The 20,835-nt window shown below is 42.3% G+C and overlaps 1 protein-coding gene across 5 annotated transcripts in view; it reads left to right on the top strand.

The window, feature by feature from the left end:
- Window positions 1-20,835, top strand: part of DAG1 (dystroglycan 1) — a 90,406-nt gene that overhangs the window by 47,373 nt on the left and 22,198 nt on the right. For 3 of the 5 annotated variants that reach the window (XM_084839502.1, XM_084839503.1, XM_084839505.1), the window contains exon 2: window positions 13,619-14,019. The exons of 1 other annotated variant lie outside the window; for it this stretch is intronic. In XM_084839502.1, coding sequence (XP_084695628.1) covers window positions 13,741-14,019 — 279 coding nt within the window. In that variant the 5' untranslated portion in view covers window positions 13,619-13,740. Of the gene's footprint in view, window positions 1-1,404; window positions 3,099-13,618; window positions 14,020-20,835 lie in introns of those variants that run through there. One more of the 5 variants, XM_084839504.1, reaches the window with a different exon arrangement.

Genomic DNA, 20,835 nt, shown 5'->3' on the forward strand with positions numbered 1-20,835 from the left:
GTAACACAGAAAATTAAGGTTTCCTATTATATGCATAGAGGGTGAGCAGTGTCTGACTTCCCCATAGCACAGGTACATGCTTTCACCCATACTGGGGTAGACAACCTTTTTGAGCCATGAACATATCTGGAAAGTTGAGAAACTTGTGGGCACCACCACAGTTTGGTTGCCATGGGAAGCATGACTTAATCACAAAGGACAATTAACCTGACCCAAAGATTTTAGTACAAGTCAAATGTAGGGTCTGAGCCACTCCTCTCCCTTACACCTGCTGCTCTCCTTAGCCACCCCTGCCCCCAAGCAGAAATTTTATTTTGCCCCTTCTTTTTCTTAGAGGCTGGGTAGTGCAGAGGAAAGCATCGCCTTGAGCCACCTGCCATCTTCATTCTTCAGAATGTTTCTGAGTCCTAGATGTGGCCCAGAGGCATTCATAGGAAATGAAGATGGTCCCAGGTGGAGGCCCTCGCTTTGCTTTTAAGTGATACCAGCTGCAGCCTGCAGGCAACAAAATGTGTTTATTAAAAAACAATGGGAAGGGTACGGCACCAAAAAACTGCTTACTCCTGACCAGCATAAAACTCAAGTGCCCTGGAGTCAGCTTGATGTAACCATTTGCATTACACTTAACCCAGACAGTAAAAACCCAGACTTTTTGGTTCCAGGAAACTGTGTGTTAATGAGTGTAAGCCCTCTTGATTCTCCCCCTACCCCGCCCCAATCCTTTGTTTTCTCTCTTCATGTTCGAACCAGGTCCATGGTGAATACTGTTCTGCATACGTTTTCATTTTTAAAAATAAAACCATCTTTGAGTTCATCTTTGTAATGCATGCAGGCTTACTCTGAAAAGGAGAACAAACTCCAAAATGACTTCCATGTGTGGTTTATGGGCTGTATTACTTGTAAAAAAGAGGCATTCCTGAAGACCTAACGCCTATTCTGCATTGTCACCCAGCTTTTTAGATGCATTTTACTTGCCAAAGCAGCAGCATGGTGCTCTGCACGAACAATTACTAGCGGCTTTGTCTTAAGTTGTATAAGCAGTCTACTGCAGCACAGCTTGGAAGTGCAGTGTAGCACTTGTTTCATTAGTCCTATCCACTTCCTGAGGTTATTTAAATCTTCTGAGAATAGGCAAGTTCCTAGTAGCCACATAAATAGAAAAATTGAGCTATTTGAAGAAAATTCTGCTTGTCTTCATGGCATTGCTCACTTTATTCACAATTCCCTTTGTACCAGTACTTGTTACTGCCTCATAGTGCTCCCATAGCTGTGAGCAAAGCCAGTACAAGTAGAGTTGTTTGCAGAGAGAACTTACCCATGCTTTAGCTCTTCTGCAGGTTCCTTAGTAAGTGTGAAGAGCTCACTTTGAAGTACCCGTGTAGGGATATAGGAAGCTGCCTTATACTCAGTCAGACCATTAGTCCACCTAGCCCAGTATTGTCAACGCTAACCTGGTTTGCACATTGTCAACAAACTGTGGATTGTTGGAAATGCAGCAGGAGCGAGTGTGTGCGTGTGCTGGGTTCTGCATATCCACCTGCTCCTGCTGTGGTAAACAACCCATGGGTTCAAATTCTGAGTTGTTCGCCCCTCAACAAGCCAGAGTGCTGGGTTCGGCCATCACAATAAACAACCCAGGGATGGAGCGTTGCTGTATTACTTATCAGAGCAGGCAAGGGCACAGGAACTGGCAGGCTTAAACATGCCTGCTGCATATTCAGTAACCCATGGTTTGTTAACTGGGTTGTTAATGATATGCGAACTGAGTCATCCTGCCAATTCTCACAGCACTATAGCTTAATGTGGGTTAATTTACCCACGAGGAGCTGCAGCACATTATAAATATGGAAGCCCTGGCTGAGGGTTGCTATGGCTTGTCATGTTGCCCAAGCCCAGTAAGCCAGGGTTATTTGAGGGTTAAACTCTGTTTTAGAGTTCTACTTAGGGTTAATTAACCCACAGTGGGCTGTAGTGTCTACCACCTAAAACCTTCTGCATGCAGATGAGGTGCTCTACCACTGAGCTACAGCCCTACCACTAATAACAAGGCAAATGCCAAAGAAAAATCATTAAACAGAAATCACAACAGTAAAACTGGAATTCATTCACTTTAAATTGTGTGTTTAAATCTATCCACCTTGGAATTAATTGCATCCTAATGGCATCTAAGGGAAAACATGAGTACTTCATTTTAGGATACTGTAAAAGTCCTGAATGTTTCTTGCTAAATGGTGTACAAAACATATTCTGCACTGGATAGGAAATAAACGTTTATTATCTTCCTTCTTTGAAAAGCAGTAGGTTCACATATTGGTAGTAGTTTTTTCATGCATGCACATTTAGAAGCAATAGTTATTTGATAGTATAGTGGAGCAAATAACTTTATTTATTTTAATTTCCAGAGAGGTAGCCATGTTATTCTGTTGCAATCAAAACAACAACGTTTTGTGGCACCTTAAAAACTAACAAATAGGTCACTAAGAATACATGAATTCGTCTAAGAGCCTATAAAAATGTGCTCTCAACCTATTTTCAAGAAATGCTTTAGTTTCAAGAGATGAGGAATTTTGAAGTGGCTATACTATGTACAAGTCAAATCTACTTGGCCAGCCCTTCTGTTTGGAGATTTATTTTATTTTTTAGGAAGGCTTAAGTACAAAAACCTTGAAAAATGTTGCGGCTTTACCTCTTTCCACAATCTTTCTGTTATATGAGAAATGTCTGAAGTACTGCATGTTTTTCACTTCAGAACATTCATTATCTTGTGTCCTTCCCTTTAGTCTAGTTGATTACATACCTAGAAATGTGATTAGCAAGACTAATATTTGCATAGTAACCTTGGCCCTAAAATATCCTAGGGAGTCACAGTGTAAAACTTCCAGTTTGTAGAACTTTGGCCTGAAGGTCTTATATACTTTTTGTGTTAAGAGTGTTGTGGAAAAACATTTAGATTAAGGAGGGATTTGGGACGAAAGGACTTTCCAAGTCTAGCTCTCTAGAAACTCAGTTCTGTTAATATATGAATTCAGAAACTTGTTCAGGAGAGTCTAAGGAGCATTAGCATCACTGATGGGGATTTTGCACAAAGATCTACACAGGTTTGTTTCTTCTATATTCATCTTGAACAATTTGTACTAAAACTCATTTGGGTAAGAAATGTGTTCGTTGTGGCTTAGAGCAGGTTTTCTGTAAAAGTGTTAATGTGACCTGATTGCTGTGAGATTAATAGCTTGTGTATAATATGTATCGTCTGGTCCTAGGAAGGTGGTGAGTTTTAACATAATTTTGGAAGGAGATGCTTTAAAGGCTTCCCTTTAAACGATTTGGTCTTGGGACCAATGCTGTTTTCTGTTGCTGTTTTCAGTTTTGTCTTAAGATTGATCTGTTGTGTCAGAGTAGCGCTGTTTGCAATTGGTGTGTTTGGAGTTCTGACCAACAGCAATAAAGCACTCTCCCCCCACCTCAGCATATTTTTCCAGTGCAAGGGTAGGCTAACCTGGTGCCCTCCAAGTGTTTTGGAATACAGCTTCCATAATCCCTTACCATTGGCCAGCTGGGGCTGATGGGAGTTGAGGTTTTCATGGCCTAGTTGTGTTTTTGTCCTTTCTTCCAAACTTGATAGCTACACTTGGGCAGAACCGGCCCATACATGCTTCTGTGAGCATGAGGTGTAAAAGAGGCAGCTGTTCAGTGATCTATGGTGTTCAGCCCATAAACAACAGAGCCAAAATCACTGGTGCAGTACTACATCCAATTAGAAGTGTTAGTTCCTTTTTTGGAATCTGACCACTTTCTCCCATCAGTTTTGAAGTCGCTATCGCTGCTAGAGAAATCTATGCAGAATGTTAGGTAAGGGGAATACGTAGTGATTTAGAGTTGGCAGTTGAAGTTCACAATAAATAGCAGGAGTTGAAATAAACTGCCTGTTTCCTTTTCTGGGGCGCAAGGTTTTAAGCAGTCAGGGCTATCTTTCTTTCTAGATTGCTCCCAGGGGGCAGATTTTCCTATTGTTGGTAATAGATGTTCTAGAGACTGTCAGTGTGGAATGAGTACAAAAAGATTTGATCAGGGAGGTGATTGTGAAAAGGCACCTTGTTACTGCATATATCTGCCAACTCAATAATAGTTTTTTTAAAACTTGTCAGTGCTATAGAGCCAATATGATTCTGATCTGGAGGGATACAGACCAAGCAGTCTTAAGACACAGCTTTGCATTTATATATTATATTGAGGAGGAGGCAGTTCTGGCTATATAAAAATATATGTACAAGGTATACATTTTGAATCCTACTATTCACCTCCTGGTTGACTTCTTACACCTATGTTTAACAGGCTGCTCTATATTGCATCTAAATAACCTATAAATCTGCTTAATGCAGACTTTTCAGTGTTCTATCCAGACTCCCTTGCTATTCTCAGATTGATGGCTGGTGTGTGGGCTTAACAAAAGGTGTTTTTAACAAACAGTGAAACTGTGAATGCAACAAGCTTGTGTTGGCTTACCCTAGATCAGCCTTCCCCAACCTGGAGCCCTCCAGATGTGTTAGACTACAACTCCCACCATCCCCAGCCAGCATGGCTACACTGACTGGAGATAATGGAAGTTGTAGTCAAACACATTTGGAGGGTCTCAGGTTGGGGAAGGCTGCCATAGGCTGTGCCTAGCAGTGGCCTATAAATGTATGATATTATGTCAAAAGCCAATCAAAGCTTGCCTGATGAAGCTGGGCAATATACTTTTAGTCACATGTGTTTGAAGACCCAGAATTCCACAGTTGAGCACTTGCTACTTAATCTAAACATAAGTAGTCTGGTACTCCTGCGACCAGGTGCTGTTAGGTTTTAATACATGATTCTCCTTGTCTAAAGGAGAGTGATAGGAACTGGAATGCATTTCACAAGCTAGCAGAATCTTCCACGCTTGAATCTACCTCCATTGCTGTTGCACTACTGACAGAACAAAAACTCGTTGCTAGTTTGTGTACTTGAAGGCGTAAAGACCAAGGACCAGTCTTTTTCTTGCTACAAATACTGCTTCCATGTCAGAGTTCGGGATTATCTATCTATTGCACTGTTTAGAACACCATAAATTTAGAACACCAGAATTCGGGATTATCTGTCGCACTGTTTAGAACACCAACAAGCATTATAAAGCTTGCAGGCTTTCCTGCAAGCTTTATAATACTTCAGTAGTGGTCCACAAATGTTGGCTTCCCTTGGTAATCAAGCCAAAATTTGCAGTTTCCAGGACCTGCCCTCCCTTTTGATGCAGTCCTATGCATGTTTACTCTGAAGTAAATTCTATTGTGTTCAATAGGGCTTATTCACAGGTAAGTGACCATAGTAACTGACCTCAAGAGTCAAGTTGTATCTTCACAAGTCATCTTTAGAATCCAAAGATGGAAGTTTAGGAACCTGTATTTCTAGGATGAATTGGGATGTTTACATCCTATCTTCCTTTCTGTAAGAAAAGGGCTGGTTTTCCCCCCTTTCTGGGCAATAATAGTTAAGGAAAATGGAGGTGATAAGCTATTCCCAAATGCCAAAGGTACCGTCAACATCTTGTAGGCTGCTACTCCCTGAAATAAGCATGGAGTGGTAATTATTAAGAATTAAGCTGGCCACCAAGATAAAGTCAATCAAAGGGAATCTTAATTCTGTAAGAATGTATTTTTCACATTTCTGCCTCACTCTTTCTTAGAAGAACTCAGAATGGCTTACGTATGGTTCCCAGACTCGCCATCCAGGCAACTTACAAGACCAACTTAACTTAAAGCTGCATAATGCTACCTATTTGCTTCCATGATATATACATTAAAATCACGGATGGGAAAAATATGCCCACCTTCTTCCTGCACCTGTGACTTAAAACGTTGGTGGTTTGGACGGGGGGATTGGGTAGCTGTCAAATGGTATCCAAAGCTGAAATGAATCTTCTCATACCTCCATATAATACAGTTGTTACGTGATGGTGGTGGGGATTTTACCCAAAGCAAAGGACAACACTTTTTGCATTGGTACAAAATGCATGCCCAATCTTGCTTAAGCTACAGCCACAGCAGATACCTTGTAGCCTTACCTAGAATTGTTTCCCTGTGATGCTCCTCTAGGTGTTTCACCCACCCACCCAAACTCCAAATAGTACCTGCTACTGCTCTAAAGCTAGTTCTAAGTAGTAAGAACATAAGAAGAACCATGCTGGATCAGACCAAGGGTCCATCTAGTCCAGCATTCTGTTCACGCAGTAGCCAACCAGCTGTGGACCAGGAACCCACAAGCAGGCCATGAGCACAACAGCACCCTCACACCCATGTCTCCCAGCAACTGGTGTACATAGGCTCACTGCCTCTGGTTCTGGAGGTAGCATATAGCCATTAAGACTAGTAGCCATTCATAGACTTTTCCTCCAGCAATTTGTCCAACCCCCTTTTAAAGCCATCCAAATTGGTGGCCATCACTACATCCTGCAGTAGCGAGTTCCATAGTTTAACTATGCACTGTATGAAGAAGTACTTCCTTTTATCTCTCCTGAATCTCCCACCAATCAGCTTCATAGGATGACCCCGGGTTCTAGTATTTTGAGAGAGGGAGAAAAATGTCTCCCTGTCCACATTCTCCATACTGTGCATAATGTTGTAGACCTCTATCATGTCTCCCCTCACCCTCCTTTTTTCCATGCTAAACCATCCCAGCTGTTGTAACCTTTTCTCATAGGGGAGGTGCTCCAGCCCCTTCATCATCTTAGTTTCCTTTTTCTGCCCTTTTTCCAGCTCTTCCATATCTTTTTTCAGGTGTGGTGACCAGAACTGTACACAGTATTCCGAGTGTAGTCACAGCATTGATTTGTATAGGGGCAGTATGATATTGGCAGTTGTATTCTAAATTCCTTTTCTACTTATGTCTTCCATGGAATTTGCCTTTTTTACAGTGGCTGCACACTGGATTGACATCTTCATTGAGCTGTCCACCACAACCCCAAGATCTCTTTCCTGGTTGGTCACTCGTAGCTCAGATCCCACTGGGCTATATTTGAAGTTGGGATTTTCTGCCCCAACGTGCATCACTTTACACTTCTTACATTTAACCACATTTGCCATTTATATCCCCATTCTTCCAGTTTGGAGAGATCGTTTTGGAGCTCTTCACAATCCCTTTTTGTTTTAACCACCCTAAATAATTTGATGTCATCCGCAAACTTGGACCCTTCACTGCTCACTCCTAATTCCAGATCATTTATGAACAGGTTGAAAAGCATTGGTCCCAATACAGATCCCTGTGGGACCCCACTATTAACCTCCCTCCACTGGGAGAATTTACCATTCCTACTCTTTGCTTTCTGTTCTTTAACCAGTTACTGATCCATAAGAGGACCTGTCCTCTTATTCCATGACTGCTAAGTTTGCTCAGGAGTCTTTGTTGAGGGACTTTGTCAAAAGCCTTTTGGAAGTCTAAATAAACAGTGTCTACTGGATCACCCCGTCTTCATGTTTATTGACACTCTCAAAGAACTGTAAAAGGTTAGTGAGACAGGAGTTACCTTTGCAGAAGCCGTGTTGATTCTTTTTCAGCAGGGCTTGTACTTCTGTATGCTTTCTAATTTATCTTTAATAATGCCTTCGACCAATTTACCCAGGACAGACGTTAAGCTAACCATCCTGTAATTTCCTGGATCCCCCCTGGACCCCTTTTTGAAAATTGGTGTTACGCTGGCCATCTTCCAGTCCTCTGGTATAGAGGCTGATCTTAGGGACATGTTGCATATTTTGGTTAGAAGATCAGCAATTTCATATTTCAATGCTTTGAGAACTCTAGGATGGATATCATCTGTGCCCAGTGATTTATTTGTTTTCAATTTATCAATAAGGTTGAGAACGTCACCTTTTGTTGCCACTATTTGCCTCAGTTCCTCAAACTCCCTTCCAGAAAATATCAGTTCAGGCACAGGTATCTCTCCTATATCTTTTGCAGTGAAGAGGGATGAAAAGAATTAATTCAGCTTCTCTGTCAGTCTCCTTGTCCTCCTTAGTACTCTTTTAACTCCATTGTCATCCAGTGGTTCAGCTGCCCCCCTAGCTGATTTTCTGCTTCTGATATATTTAAAGAATACTTTATTTTTGGCCTTGATGTTGTTAGCGATATGCTCTTCAAAATGCTTTTTTGCATCTCCTATTGTCTGCTTGCATTTCCTTTGTGCAAGTTTCTGCTCCCTTTTGTTTTCCTCACTTGGGCAAGACTTCCATTTTCTGAAGGAAGCTCTCTTTTCTCTAATAGCTCCCATAGCACTGTTAATCATGCCAGCGACCTCTTGGACTTGGTGCTATCTTTCCTAACCTGTGGTATACATTTTAGCTGGGCTTCTGTTATTGTGGTTTTGAGTAATCTCCAAGCATTTTGAAGGATTTAATCCTCTTGACTCCCCCTTTTAACTTCCATTTCACCAGTTCCCTCATTTTAGAGAAGTTTCCTCTTTTAAAGTCAAATGTGACAACATTTACATCTCGTACAAGCTCCTGGGAGACATCATTTAAGATTAAATCCAAAGTCGCCTCCCCTCTGACTGGTTCTATGACCAACTGTTCTAGGGCACAATTGTTTAGGACATTGAGAAATTTAGCCTCTTAGTCGTGGCTGGAACATGCATTTATCCAATCAATGTGGGGGTAATTGAAGTCACCCATTATTACAGCACTTCCTTGTTTGGAGGCCTCCCTGATTTGATTTTCTATCTCAAGGTCACTCTGAGCATTCTGGTCTGTGAGGTGATAGCATGCTCCTAGCACTACATAAGTTTTGGAGCCTGGTGTTATTACCCACAGTGTTTCTGTGGAAGAGCCTACCCCTTTGGCCCCTTTGATTGGCTATTATGTTCTACCATGTACTCCTGGCCTATTTCCTCCCCTTCTACATTTGGGCAATCAAAAACATTTTCATCTTCATCCCTTTGGGATGATTTAACCAAAACCGGATGCTTCCCAGCTCCTGTTGGCTTTTTCCCAGGGTTTAGTTTAAAAGCTGCCCTGCCACCCTTTTTATGTTTAGCGTAGGGATGTCAGAGAATTTCTCCACGAATCTCCGGGAGGCCGAATGCCAACGCATTCGGCCCCCCGAAATTGGTGGGGAAATTCTCCAACCCCCCCCCCCCCGGGATGGGACTTACCTCGTGCGAATGTCCCTCTCGGCGGCGGGTCCCAGCGGCATTGCAGCGGGGGCGGCAGCCGGTCTTCTGACCGGCTGCCGCCACCGCCATTTCCCAGTAAACTGTAAAAAAAAAAAAAAAAAATCATGATAGGCTATGTAACGATTTACGTAGCCTATCACGGCTAGATTTTCAAAGTCAGCCGTGATAGGCTACGTAAATCTTTACATAGCCTATCACGGCTGACTTTGGGGGGGGAAAGCGCGTACGCAAATGGCGGCGCCCATGGGCACCTCCATTTGCGTTCCTTATTTGGGCACAGGTAGTCTACGTGAAGATTTACGTAGACTACGGTGAAATTAAGGGCAACGCAAATAGCGTTGCCCTTATTTTCGCAGTAGTCTACGTAAATCTTTACGTAGACTACCCGTGCCCAAATAAGGAACGCAAATGGCGGTGCCCATGGGCGCCGCCATTTGCATACGCGCTTTTTTTTTCTTTTTCCTTTCAAAGTCAGCCATGATAGGCTACATAAAGATTTACGTAGCCTATCACGGCTGACTTTGAAAATCTAGCCGTGATAGGCTACGTAAATCGTTACGTAGCCTATCACGGTTGTTTTTTTTTTACAATTTACTTTTTTATTTCGCGGCCGGGGAGACGGGGTGGTCCCCCCAGCCAGAATTTCGGCGGGGAGGATGGGGCGCCTCCCCCCCGGCCTGAATGTCAGCTGGGAGGGGCGGGGCACCTCCCCCCCTGCCAAGAATTTCGGGGGGAGAAACGGAGCGCCTCCCCCCCCCACCGAAAACAGCTGTGGGACCAGGTAAGGGACTTTCGTCCATCCTTGGTTTAGTGCCAGCAGTCTGGTTCCATTTTGCCATTTTGATTCAAGTGGAGTCCGTCCCTCTTGTACAGGCCTGGCTTGCCCCAAAACGTTCCCCAGCGCCTAAGAAATGTGAACCCCTCCACCCTGCACCACATTCTCATCCACGCACTGAGACTCCTCAGCCTCACCTTTCTAGCTGGGCCTGCATGTGGAACTGGTATTATGTCTGAGAAAGCCACCTTGGTGGTTCTGGACTTCAACCTCATACCTAGCAACCTAAATTTGCCTTCCAGGACCTCATGACTGCATTTCCCCACATTGTTGGTACCAACATGGACCATGACCACTGACTCCACTCCAGCACTATCTACTAGGCTATCTAGATGGCATGTGATATCCGCAACCTTTGCACTGGGCAGGCAATTCACGATGCGGTCTACACACCTATCACAAACCCAGCTGTCTATGTGTCTAATGATCAAATCTCCCATTACCACAAGCCCCTCTCCCCCTGGGGGCACATCCTCGGTGCGAGAAGGTATTTGTTCAGCTTCCGAAGAATGAGTCCCTTCTAAGGGATCATTTCCCTTTTCCTCAGAATGACGCCCTCCTTCCCCAAGACTCGCATTCTCCATGACAGCAGAGGAGCTGTCACCCTTGGAGTGGGACACAGCTAATAGGTCCATGAAGGTCCCATCGACCAACCTCTCTGCCTCTCTTAGCTTCTCCAAGTCAGCAACCTTGGCCTCAAGGGAATGCACTTGTTCCCTCAGAGGCAGGAGCTCATTATACCAAGGACATACCCAAAACTTCTGTCCAGCAGGTAGATAGTCATACATGTGGCACTCAATGCAATACACTGGATCACCCCCACCCCCTTGCTGGCTTTCTACCTTCATAACTTTAAAAAAAAAAAAAATTGAGCGTGTTTTCCCCGGAAAACTTAGTTGTTTACTGCAAGAAGGTGGGGAAATTATTTATAGTTACTTACTGTAAGTACAGAATAGGGAGGAAAGAGTTGACTGCGCTGGCTTCCTCGTCCTGTTGCTAAACTCACACAGTTGCTTAACTCGCTTGTTTGCTGACACTTTGTCACTGGGGCTGAGACACTTTGTCACTGGGGCTCCTCGCGTTCGGAGAGCTGGCTCCCTCAAGCGTTCCTGCTTATATAGATAGGCCCAACTGCTGCTGCAGTGAATCTGATTGGAGGGCCTCCTTTGAAAAGCAAGGGAGGCTGTCTATGAACACCTGATTAGCACTGGCTTTCAGTGGCTGGGAATGTAGGTCAGTTGGCAACCCAAGGAATGGTGATTCCTATTTAAGAAGTAGGACTATTAACAGTAGTGAATGGGAGACCTATTGAGGGGTGATCCTCTATTCAGTGGGTGTTGGAGGGGACAGCAGACAAAAGGTAGGTAATTTGGGAAGGCTGTGGCTTGCAAGGTCTGAATCCTTTTTTTGTCTTTAAAAAAAAACACCTTAGATGTTATGCTGAACCCTTAAACTTGCTTTATTTAGTGAACTGCTCTTTAAGGCCTAAAGCGTGAGCCTAATCTGAAGTTAGCATGCACTTTTTCCTGCTTTAAGCAGACTCTTATTCCCCCTTTCTAAGCTTGGGGTTAGTTTAAAATACGCAGCTGAGGTTCTTTTCAACCACTCAGTGTCTTTGTTAATGCAAGGCCTGTAAGTTCTTGCTGGATTCCCCCCTGATATTTAGGTCTCTTTTGTAAGTTTGTAAGGGGTTAACTCTCTGGGATTTAGCTGTGTCCTTGTTTTGGCTTCAGCCGCTATTTATCAATTTTTAATTGTTACCTGAGGTACTTTAATAGATAATTAAGTAATTTCACTTACCTTTCCCTTGCACAGTTGCTTAAGGTGCACATTCATGTTTTTAGCATTTTATTTTATATACCACCTTTCTGGGCAGAGCCCCCTCCAGGCAGTTTACAATTAAAAAAAAAATTCTAGTAATATAAGAACAAAACAGTCAATACCGTAAGCCATTGTTCAAGCACTGCCCTGTGTACTGGAACGCACCACTGAAATCTTAGCCCTGAGATATTCTTCCAGGTTGGGTCAGAGCCTGTGCTGACATCCTAAGCACATAAATGTTTGAGAAGTCAATTTGACTAACTTCCTCAGGTTCACTAGGGATGTTTGCTGATTAGGAGTCCTTGTGAGAAGTAGTGACATCACCACTGTTATGCTTTAAGGAAGCCTTCTGTTACTTGTTGGCATCGAAATCTTGCTTTTAATGGTTTATAGAGCAAACACTAATCTAGTTTATGATTTACCTATGGTCTAAGCTGTTCTGAAGTCTGTGATTTAACAAGTGTGCATGTAGTTATATAAATTATAATGACGAGACTGCTAGATAATGTACATAATTTTCATTTGGTGAAAGAGACAAACCTGCTTCATATTTGAAACTTAAAACCCCCCAAAGATATCACATTTTGAGGAACAAGAACTTCTTCCTGTTAAACACAGTTCTGAAGGTCTTAGAGAGATGTCTGACCTGGTCGTTTGCTGTAAGGGGATCTGAATATTAGAATACGACTTCATTCATGTAATTATATGTAGCGCATAGTAAACCCCATTTATTATTTGTGTGTTGCATCAGAAATGTGTCTTCTTTTGGAGTTTGAAAGTATATTTGAAATTGCTTCAGTACAACAGTGAGGTGTGGGCATGGTCTGCCTTAAGGTGAGCTCCCAATGGGAGGGTGATTAGAGATTTCTGCTTATATGTCTGATAACTGTAGAACACAGAGTGAATGTCTTGGGGCTGCTTTACACAACAAGAAATTCCATCTCTCTTATCATCTTTGTACAGGACGTTCAGTGCTCCTCGATGTGTGAAGGCTTGTCAGTTTTGTTGCATATACATGCAGTAGGAAGCCACTGTTTTAGCAGAGGGTTCCTGTACCATGCACACCTGTCAAAATAAATATGTGCATGTTTCCCAAATAAGACAATGGGTATGTGGAATTTCCTACATAGAAGCAGCTCCCAGGTAGGAAATAAGACCTTATATATAAAGATTTACAGATTGCAATGGAAAATGGTCAAACTCACAGGCTAGGTCAAACTGTTGTGTGCAGAGAGCTGAGTAGTGGGAATAAATGTCTGTCCATCTTCTTCCATTAATGGTTCTTCAGTCATTCTGATAATTTCCTTGTACAAGCCTACTACTATTTTCTTGAAACGTCTCCTGCTTCCATGATAAATTGTTATAGTATTTCTTCCTTTGTTCACATACTATTGTGGTTTCAGTAAGGACATTGGGGTAGGGGGTGAGGGCATTGAATAGCCTGGGAACATCTGATACTGCAGCACTGCTGAAGCTAAGGTGATATAGACTGGATCAGTAATCAGGATGGGGGAACACTGGGAGCTCCATGTATGAGCAAGATGTAAGTTTAATAAGGACATTGTGGATGGAGAAGGGTCAACTATACCCTAGAGGTGAACATCCATTTGGGCTGGGGCAAAAGCTGCAGAATTTAAAAAACAGGGTCCCAAGGCTTAGGCAGTCCAGCTTCAGCTGCTGAAAGGCTTCATGCACTAAGCTAGCTGACAAATGTTAATCAGAGAAAAGGTCATAATGAAATTTGCCCTCACTTGCTGATTGACTTGTGTGTGTTCCCCTTTCAGGTACCAAGATCGGCAACAATGAAGCTGGTGTGAAGAACTTGCGACTACACAGCTCTGTATAGCTTTCTGGGCCCTGATCTATCTTTCTGGCTAGAACAGTGTACTTGGTGCATGCAGAGAGAATGACTCTTGGATTTGTACAGCTGTCCCCAGTACTGGGGAGGACTTTGCTGGTGCTGGTGGTGACTACTTCTGTTAAGTGCCATTGGCCCAGTGGGGCCTCAGAAGTTGTACGAGACTGGGAAAACCAGTTAGAGGCCTCCATGCATTCGGTGCTTTCAGATCTGCGAGAAAGTGTGCCAGCGGTGGTGGGGATTCCAGACAGCTCTGCTGTAGTGGGTCGCTCCTTCAGAGTCACCATCCCAACAGACCTAATAGCTTCCAATGGAGAAGTTATCCAGGTGAGAACTTGGGGCCCTAATATCTCATGCCATGTCTTGCTTCTGTCATAACAGTCTCTGTCCCCCTCACTTCATAGTGGCAGTGCTTAGAAAATCCTAGTTTTGGTGGCTTATACATCCAAGTGCTATAAAGGCATTATGATCCGGAAAAATATGTAATATGACCTTATTATGAAATCTGCGTTAGCTTGGCACTGGGGGAAGGGAACTGGTAACAAACATGCTCCATCCCAACTACCTTTCCTAGGCCTAGCATTTTTGATGTCTCTCCTGACCCTTCCAAGTAGGGGCAGCAGTGATGTAGTTTTTGGCCCTGGCCTGTGTACCAGGTTGCTACATGGGCTGTGAATGTCTCAGCCTGAATGTATTAGCTCTCCAGTTGGAGAAGCAGCTGTGATCATACTGTGGCACTTTCTGTTGTGTAGGAAAATGTTGCAGTGGCCTAAAAGAGAGGTTGTGCTACTAGCCAGGTCACCTGGGTGTATTGCACTCTCCCTGAACTTTTGGACAAATAGCTAATTGCACCAACTGCACTAACAGCTAAAGGTCCGAGGCTGCAATAGGACAAGCCTGGAATCATTTCTGAGGTTCAGATGATTTCCCAGACCATAAACAAGCAAAAAGCACTTGCTCACTTTGGCACACCTCTTTCCTGCCCCTCTGCCTTTAAATGAAAGGGCCACATGTTTGCCTTCACAATAAAGAACTGGTGTCCTTTACTAGAAGGAAGAATATAAAAAGGCTTTATGACTGAGCAGTTGTACTTAGGATTGTGAGGATCATATATGAAACTTGTGAGGTTGTTGACATGAAGTAAAAAATTTAAAGCACCCATTGCTGGAAAATTTCTCAACTGAAGAAATTCTGGTGATGGTAATTTGTCTTGCCCTGTACTAATGAAAGGTTTCTTGGCATGTTAGTCAAGTGTCTGGTTGCCATTCCTCAATGCAAGCTGGCAATGAGAGATCTCATCTTTACCTTCTCATTCTTCTGTATCTTAAAATACGTCTTACTTGCAGTTACTGAAGCTTAAGTTTTTGTGGAAGGGTTGCTTTGGTATCCTGTGTTGAAACTATTGCTTTGCTAGCAGCATTGTCCACATAGTATGTTCATAGAAAGCCAGATGGGTGTTGCCTTACAGCTTGAAGGTCAAGAAAAGTGATAGGTACTGATCTACTTGTAATCTGTTAAGTAGTTCCCCAGATGTAAAAGAAGTGGCAGTTCTCCTTCCCTTTTAGGATGCTTAGGTTTACTCACTAAGATGCTCTGAGATCTTCAGATGGTATGAATTACAGAGAAATGGAAGAGGTGTTAATTGTGGGCAACCTCAGAAGATTCACAAGAACTACAGGGCTAAAGACTAAATTTCAATGTAGGACAAGAGCAACGAAGAAGCTTTGCCCATAAGCCTGATTTCTGAATAAACCTCTTCTCAAAAGAAGTAAATTGTACCTTGTCCTAATTTGCTATGTAGAAGCATTTTACTCAAAATTCATAGGATTTTTAAGGAAGGAGGACTTCTTAGTAACAGTTATGACCTGTAATCTGCATATAATCAGCCACTGGATCTTATTCAGTAATTGAATTGGTAATTAAGGTAGTCTGCTGTGGGGGTTTTTCCCTAACAAAAGCCTGTTTTTAAACACAACTTTCACTTTGAACACTCAGGGAGTAACAGATCTGTCACTCTCTTGAGCTAATTTATCAGCCTCATTCCCATGTTTATGCCTTATCACAGACTCTTATTTCTGGCATCTGTGACCTGATATGTGCCTCTGTTAAATTCATTCTTTACTATCAACTGCTTTGAAGCCATGAATGGGTTTAATCTCTACACTCACGTAATATCCTAACCTTTTTTGAAGTTCTGCCATGTTGAGCTCTTCACATTTCTCTTCAGTGGTATTTTCAGTTTTTTTGAAGTACAAGTATTGGAATAGAATTCCCTATTTCAGCTTACTAAGCAAGTCCACAGAAGTTAATTAGACCATAAAGATTTCTAGTAGCCTATTTGCTCACACACACCTGTTACAAATGTGGATTACATCAGTGGCATGAAAGGAAGAGAAAATACCAAGATGTCTGTTTTACAAAATCTTTCCTTCCTGATCACCTGTAGGTGATTCTTACTAACTGCAGGTGCCCAGATGAATGGCGACTTTCAAGCCTGTATTGTTTTGGCATCAGCCTCACAGTGTCACTTTAAAATGGCTTCTTCTTTCCTGTATATGCTTTTAAGGATTGCATTAGCCTTTCTGCCAAAAGGGTGCTGTGTAATACTTAAGGGCCCAACAATAATCTAGCAAATAATTACTTTACCTTCCTCTCTTGTCACACTCTGATTAAAACCTCACAGTGATTATTCTGCAGGACAAAAAAAAATATCCTGGTAAGTTCCCAAATCTAGCCTTATTTCAACAAGGGGAGAAGTCTGTTCCCAGTAAACAGAAGAAGAAATAGTGGGTATGTTGATGATGGCTTTTATTTTATGCTCAAACATAATCTGTTCTTTTAAATTTTGTACTGAGGAATAAACAAGCCTTTGGTAGCAGGCGTTTCTACGGGAATGAAATGATGGACTAGTCTAGATTAGAGATGTGAAAGCCTGGAAAAAAGCCTAGAAAAGCGGGGGTGGGGAGAGGGAAGGAACCAAAAAATGCAAAAAACAAAGAAACAACCCACCCCATTTTTTCAAGGGATTTTTGGAAAATCTAGAGGGGAACCCTCCTCGAAATTTTTCTGGTTTTCCCCCAGTTTTCCCCAAGCCTTCACATCTCGAAGTTGAATGTGCCTTGGAAGCTACAGTCAGACTTAGACGTCCTTTAAGAGGTTCTCTGGCCTGTAATAAAATGGAGTGTGGATTATTTTTTTCCATTGAAGCTGCATTCCTAGGCCACTAATCTTCTTTTCAACCTTTCTGTAATGTGCAGGTCAAGGGTGCTAACCATACACATAACTGATGCACAGATGGCACTGTATCAGTGAATTGACTGGGCTAAAACCAATTCCCATTCATTTAATAGGTTCACTTACTTGATGACTCCATTTAAATGGTGTTTTCTGTGACTGATGGACCAGTTGGTGATAAATCTGAGTAAAGCTGGTTTGCCTGTTCAAACAGGAGTCTTCTTTTCCCCAAGTCCAATAACTATCACCATCTGCTGGCGAGGCTTTTATTTAACAGGGTTATTCTTATTGGATATTAAGGGGATTTCATCCCACAAACAGGATCTGAGGAGTTTTGTTTGTAGAAACCAAACAGACTCACTATCAGCTGTGAGTGTGGTCACATGTGCACAACTCCAGTCTGTCCCAATTAATGTAAGACCAGCCCTATGCGAGACATTCTTCTGGAGCATTCAGATGTGGCGAGGAGTTGCTATTTATGTTGAATTTTTTTTCTTTTGGCCTTCTATTAAGGAGATTAACACACGGATTTCTATGTGAATATGAACTCAAGATTAGGGTCAACGTGTTGCAAAGAGCACTTTCTGTGAAAGCTTCAAGTTAATGCAGTGGGAACAGTTGGCAGGCTGCCGTCTAACTAATGGATTTAGAATTGTGCATGCCTGAGTCTGTGGGAACCTGATGCTATTTGTCACATGCTGTAGTGCTTCGGCAGCACCTGTGGGCTCCCTGGATAAAAAGGGATCGGGTCACAGAAGCCCCTGCTAAGGAACTTAGAGAAGATTTTGTCCAGTTTTTCACTGGCATGCTCATGTATGCCTTCAAATGTGAGGGATTTTGGCCTTTTAACTTCCAGTAGTGGGTTCCAGACTTGGAAGATATGACTCACTCTAATTGAAAAGCAACTTCTGATACTGACAGTTCCATGTCTCAACACTGCTGCTCTTGAACGGCTTCTTGTAGCATTGAATTTTAGAGGATGAGAAGGTAACCAGTGAGTAATAGTATTTGTGCATGGGCTGGATGAAGGTCGCTAGCTGAAGTTTTAATCCTGCTGCCAATTGAGTCATTGGGGTATCTGCTGACCATAGGAAATAGCAGCAAGTGGTGGTTAGTAGGGAATCTAAAGCATCAATAAGCACCTAGCATCTGGTACAAATGTTGCCTGATTATTTTTCCCTTTGGCCATTGCCTTATAAAAAGGTCTCTCTTTCAAAGTTTGATACCCTGCCCTGGGCTCTTAGCAAAAAAAATTGAGAGCAGAGTGTGGACAACAAGTCTCAGTCCCTTGTCCAAGCACACAACATCCAGCTAGAATAGACTAAATGAATTGTTTTCAGACTGGCAGTATTTCCAAATGAAAAGAGCATTTAATTGGACAGTCAATGTTTTGCAGTGACCACTCAGTGAAATTACTGGCACACCCTCTTGCCGTACAAGAGAGGAAATCTTTGTCCTCTAAATAGTTCCTTTATAATAAATGTGGTACAGCTGGAAATGAAGGCGTTGTAGTGGGAGTGGTAGAATGGTATTAGCCGGAACATCTGCTCAGACCTTTGCTGAATTACAAACAATGCATCTCATAGAAAAGTTGTTTATAACAGATACCAAAAACAAGCATCTCTTAAAATATGGGTCAATGTCACATCTTTAAAATTGGTCCGGCTTGGGTCTGGTGAAATATCTGGTATCTAGTGGAGATATTCAGTGCTTCCATGGTCTCAAAGCCTCAGATTATTGGGTGTTGATTAGTAACAAGAAACCAAAAACCTGTGTTTTAAATTCAATGTTTGGGATTAGTTACTAGGTATTATACTATTTTGATACTGTAAGCATTCAGACAGGCTCCTTTAATCTTTTTTCATTCACTTCTAGCACACCTAGTTGTAGGTGCTACATAATCAGTATTCCTGGGTGAGCATCACAGCTCCCCCTAGTGGTTGCAGTGGATGGTTTGGATGGCTGACTGGTGTTCTTGGGTGGTCCCAGAAGAAGACATACCAGAGAGCAGAGGATCATCAGCTTACATTTGGGTATTTTCAGTGCATATCAAAATTAGTTTTCTCGAGATCAGTGTCTGGTTTTATGCTCCTTCTGTCCTTATTTTCCAGGATAATAATCCATACTGCATCTTTTCCTGTTAAATTTCTGACCTTTGAATTTGGCTGTGTTAAAACCCACAATCAATAAAGTCCAACTGTGACTAATGGGTCCCAGATGGCTCTGAAGTGCATTGGCTTTAGGTCTTGGACAGATGCAGGGGAATTATAATTCAAAGCATAATGAATTGGTGGAATTCATTGCTACAAAATGTGGTGATGGCTACTAGTTAAAAAGAGGATTAGATAAAATTCATGGAAGATAGCTTTCTTAGTTAATATTAGAACCTCCGTATTCAGAAGTAGTTCATCTCTGATTGCCACACGCTAGTACAAAGAGCGGTGGATGACAGACTGCATCATACCCTTTTTATGAATCTCCTGGGGTATTTGGCTAGCCATTGTTGGAGACAGAATGCTGAACTATATGCATCTTTGGTTGTATCTAGCACATAATTCTTTCGCTCCTAAATGCAGAGTTAATACAAGTCTACATACAAATATAGAGATAATTTTGCCAGAGCTCTGGGAGTTCTGGCAAAATTCATAATCTACTTTTCATTGTTCTCTGTTACACTAATGCACTAAAACCAAAATGGCTTCAGCATTCAAGGTTCTTCAGTATTGTCAACATTTCCAGTGAATATTGTCATTCAGTTGCCTGTGCTGCGTTATTATGGGGGTGGGGGGTGGGAGACAGGGCACAGTCAAGTAGCTTTTTGCCATACACCAATAGGAATTGTTCCCTATTGTCCCTTCTTTGGCTGTAGTAGATTCTAGAGATGGTCATATTCTGAGGCGTCTTTGTATGTACATACATGGAATGTGTTCCAGAGGCCCATCAACACTGATACATTTCCTGGAAATTATATAAAACCTACTTAAGCAGACTTTCAGTAAACACTGTCATAGTCTTGAAGAGTTGTATGCATCATATGTATTGCTGTGTGTTAAATACATCAGTGATATGTCTGAAGTTAAGAGAAGCAAGTAGGACAGTACAGCTATCTTATTCCTAATCACACTACATACTGTCTGCATTCGGACATCACAATAAACTATGGTTTATTGTGACAAGGATGAATGAGCTTTGGGCTTGCATACACCCCTCCCATCTCCTCCTAGCACAGCTGCAAGCAAGAGTTTGGAAGCATTTGCTTCTATTTTTTCTTGACCACAACCTTGAGTATGGCTTATTGAAACAAGTGAGTTTCATAATCCATGGTTTGAGTGGGCGGGGATGTACAAGCCCAAGGCTCACCTAGGTTCATTCCTGTTGGGTTAAACCATGGTTTATTGTGACATCCACACACAACTTCACCACGACTTTAGCGAATAGAGAGTGTATTTTCAAATCAGAGTGATCTGGTACACCTAGGAAGGTTGTGTCATTCTTGCCATGTTCTAAGAAAAATGTTCTAAGCAGTGTGTCAAACTATCCTGGATATTCTATAGACTGGCTTTCCACAACCTGCTGCCTTTCAGATGTGTTGGATTGCATACTGGCTGGGAGTTATGGAAGTTGCAGTCCAACACATCTGAAGGGTCGCAGATTGGGGAAGGCTGCTATAGACAGTGTTAGGCCAAATAAAGATGATGATATATTCTGCAGATTCATTATAACGTACATCCTCCTGTTTCTTCCACTAGGTTCTAGCAAGGATCACAGCAGCTTGCTATGTTTTCCACACCTTTCTTCATATTATGGGTCACTCAGAAGAAAATATTACTTTGGATGTGGTAGTAATAAAAATGCACTTTGGTTCCAACGTTAGCCATAACTGGCTTGTACTTTAAGTGCAGGAAAAAA

This window comes from Heloderma suspectum, chromosome 2, assembly GCF_057233095.1.
Source record: "Heloderma suspectum isolate Gila_16-S chromosome 2, 16-S_ref, whole genome shotgun sequence".
Taxonomy (NCBI): Eukaryota; Metazoa; Chordata; class Lepidosauria; order Squamata; family Helodermatidae; genus Heloderma; species Heloderma suspectum.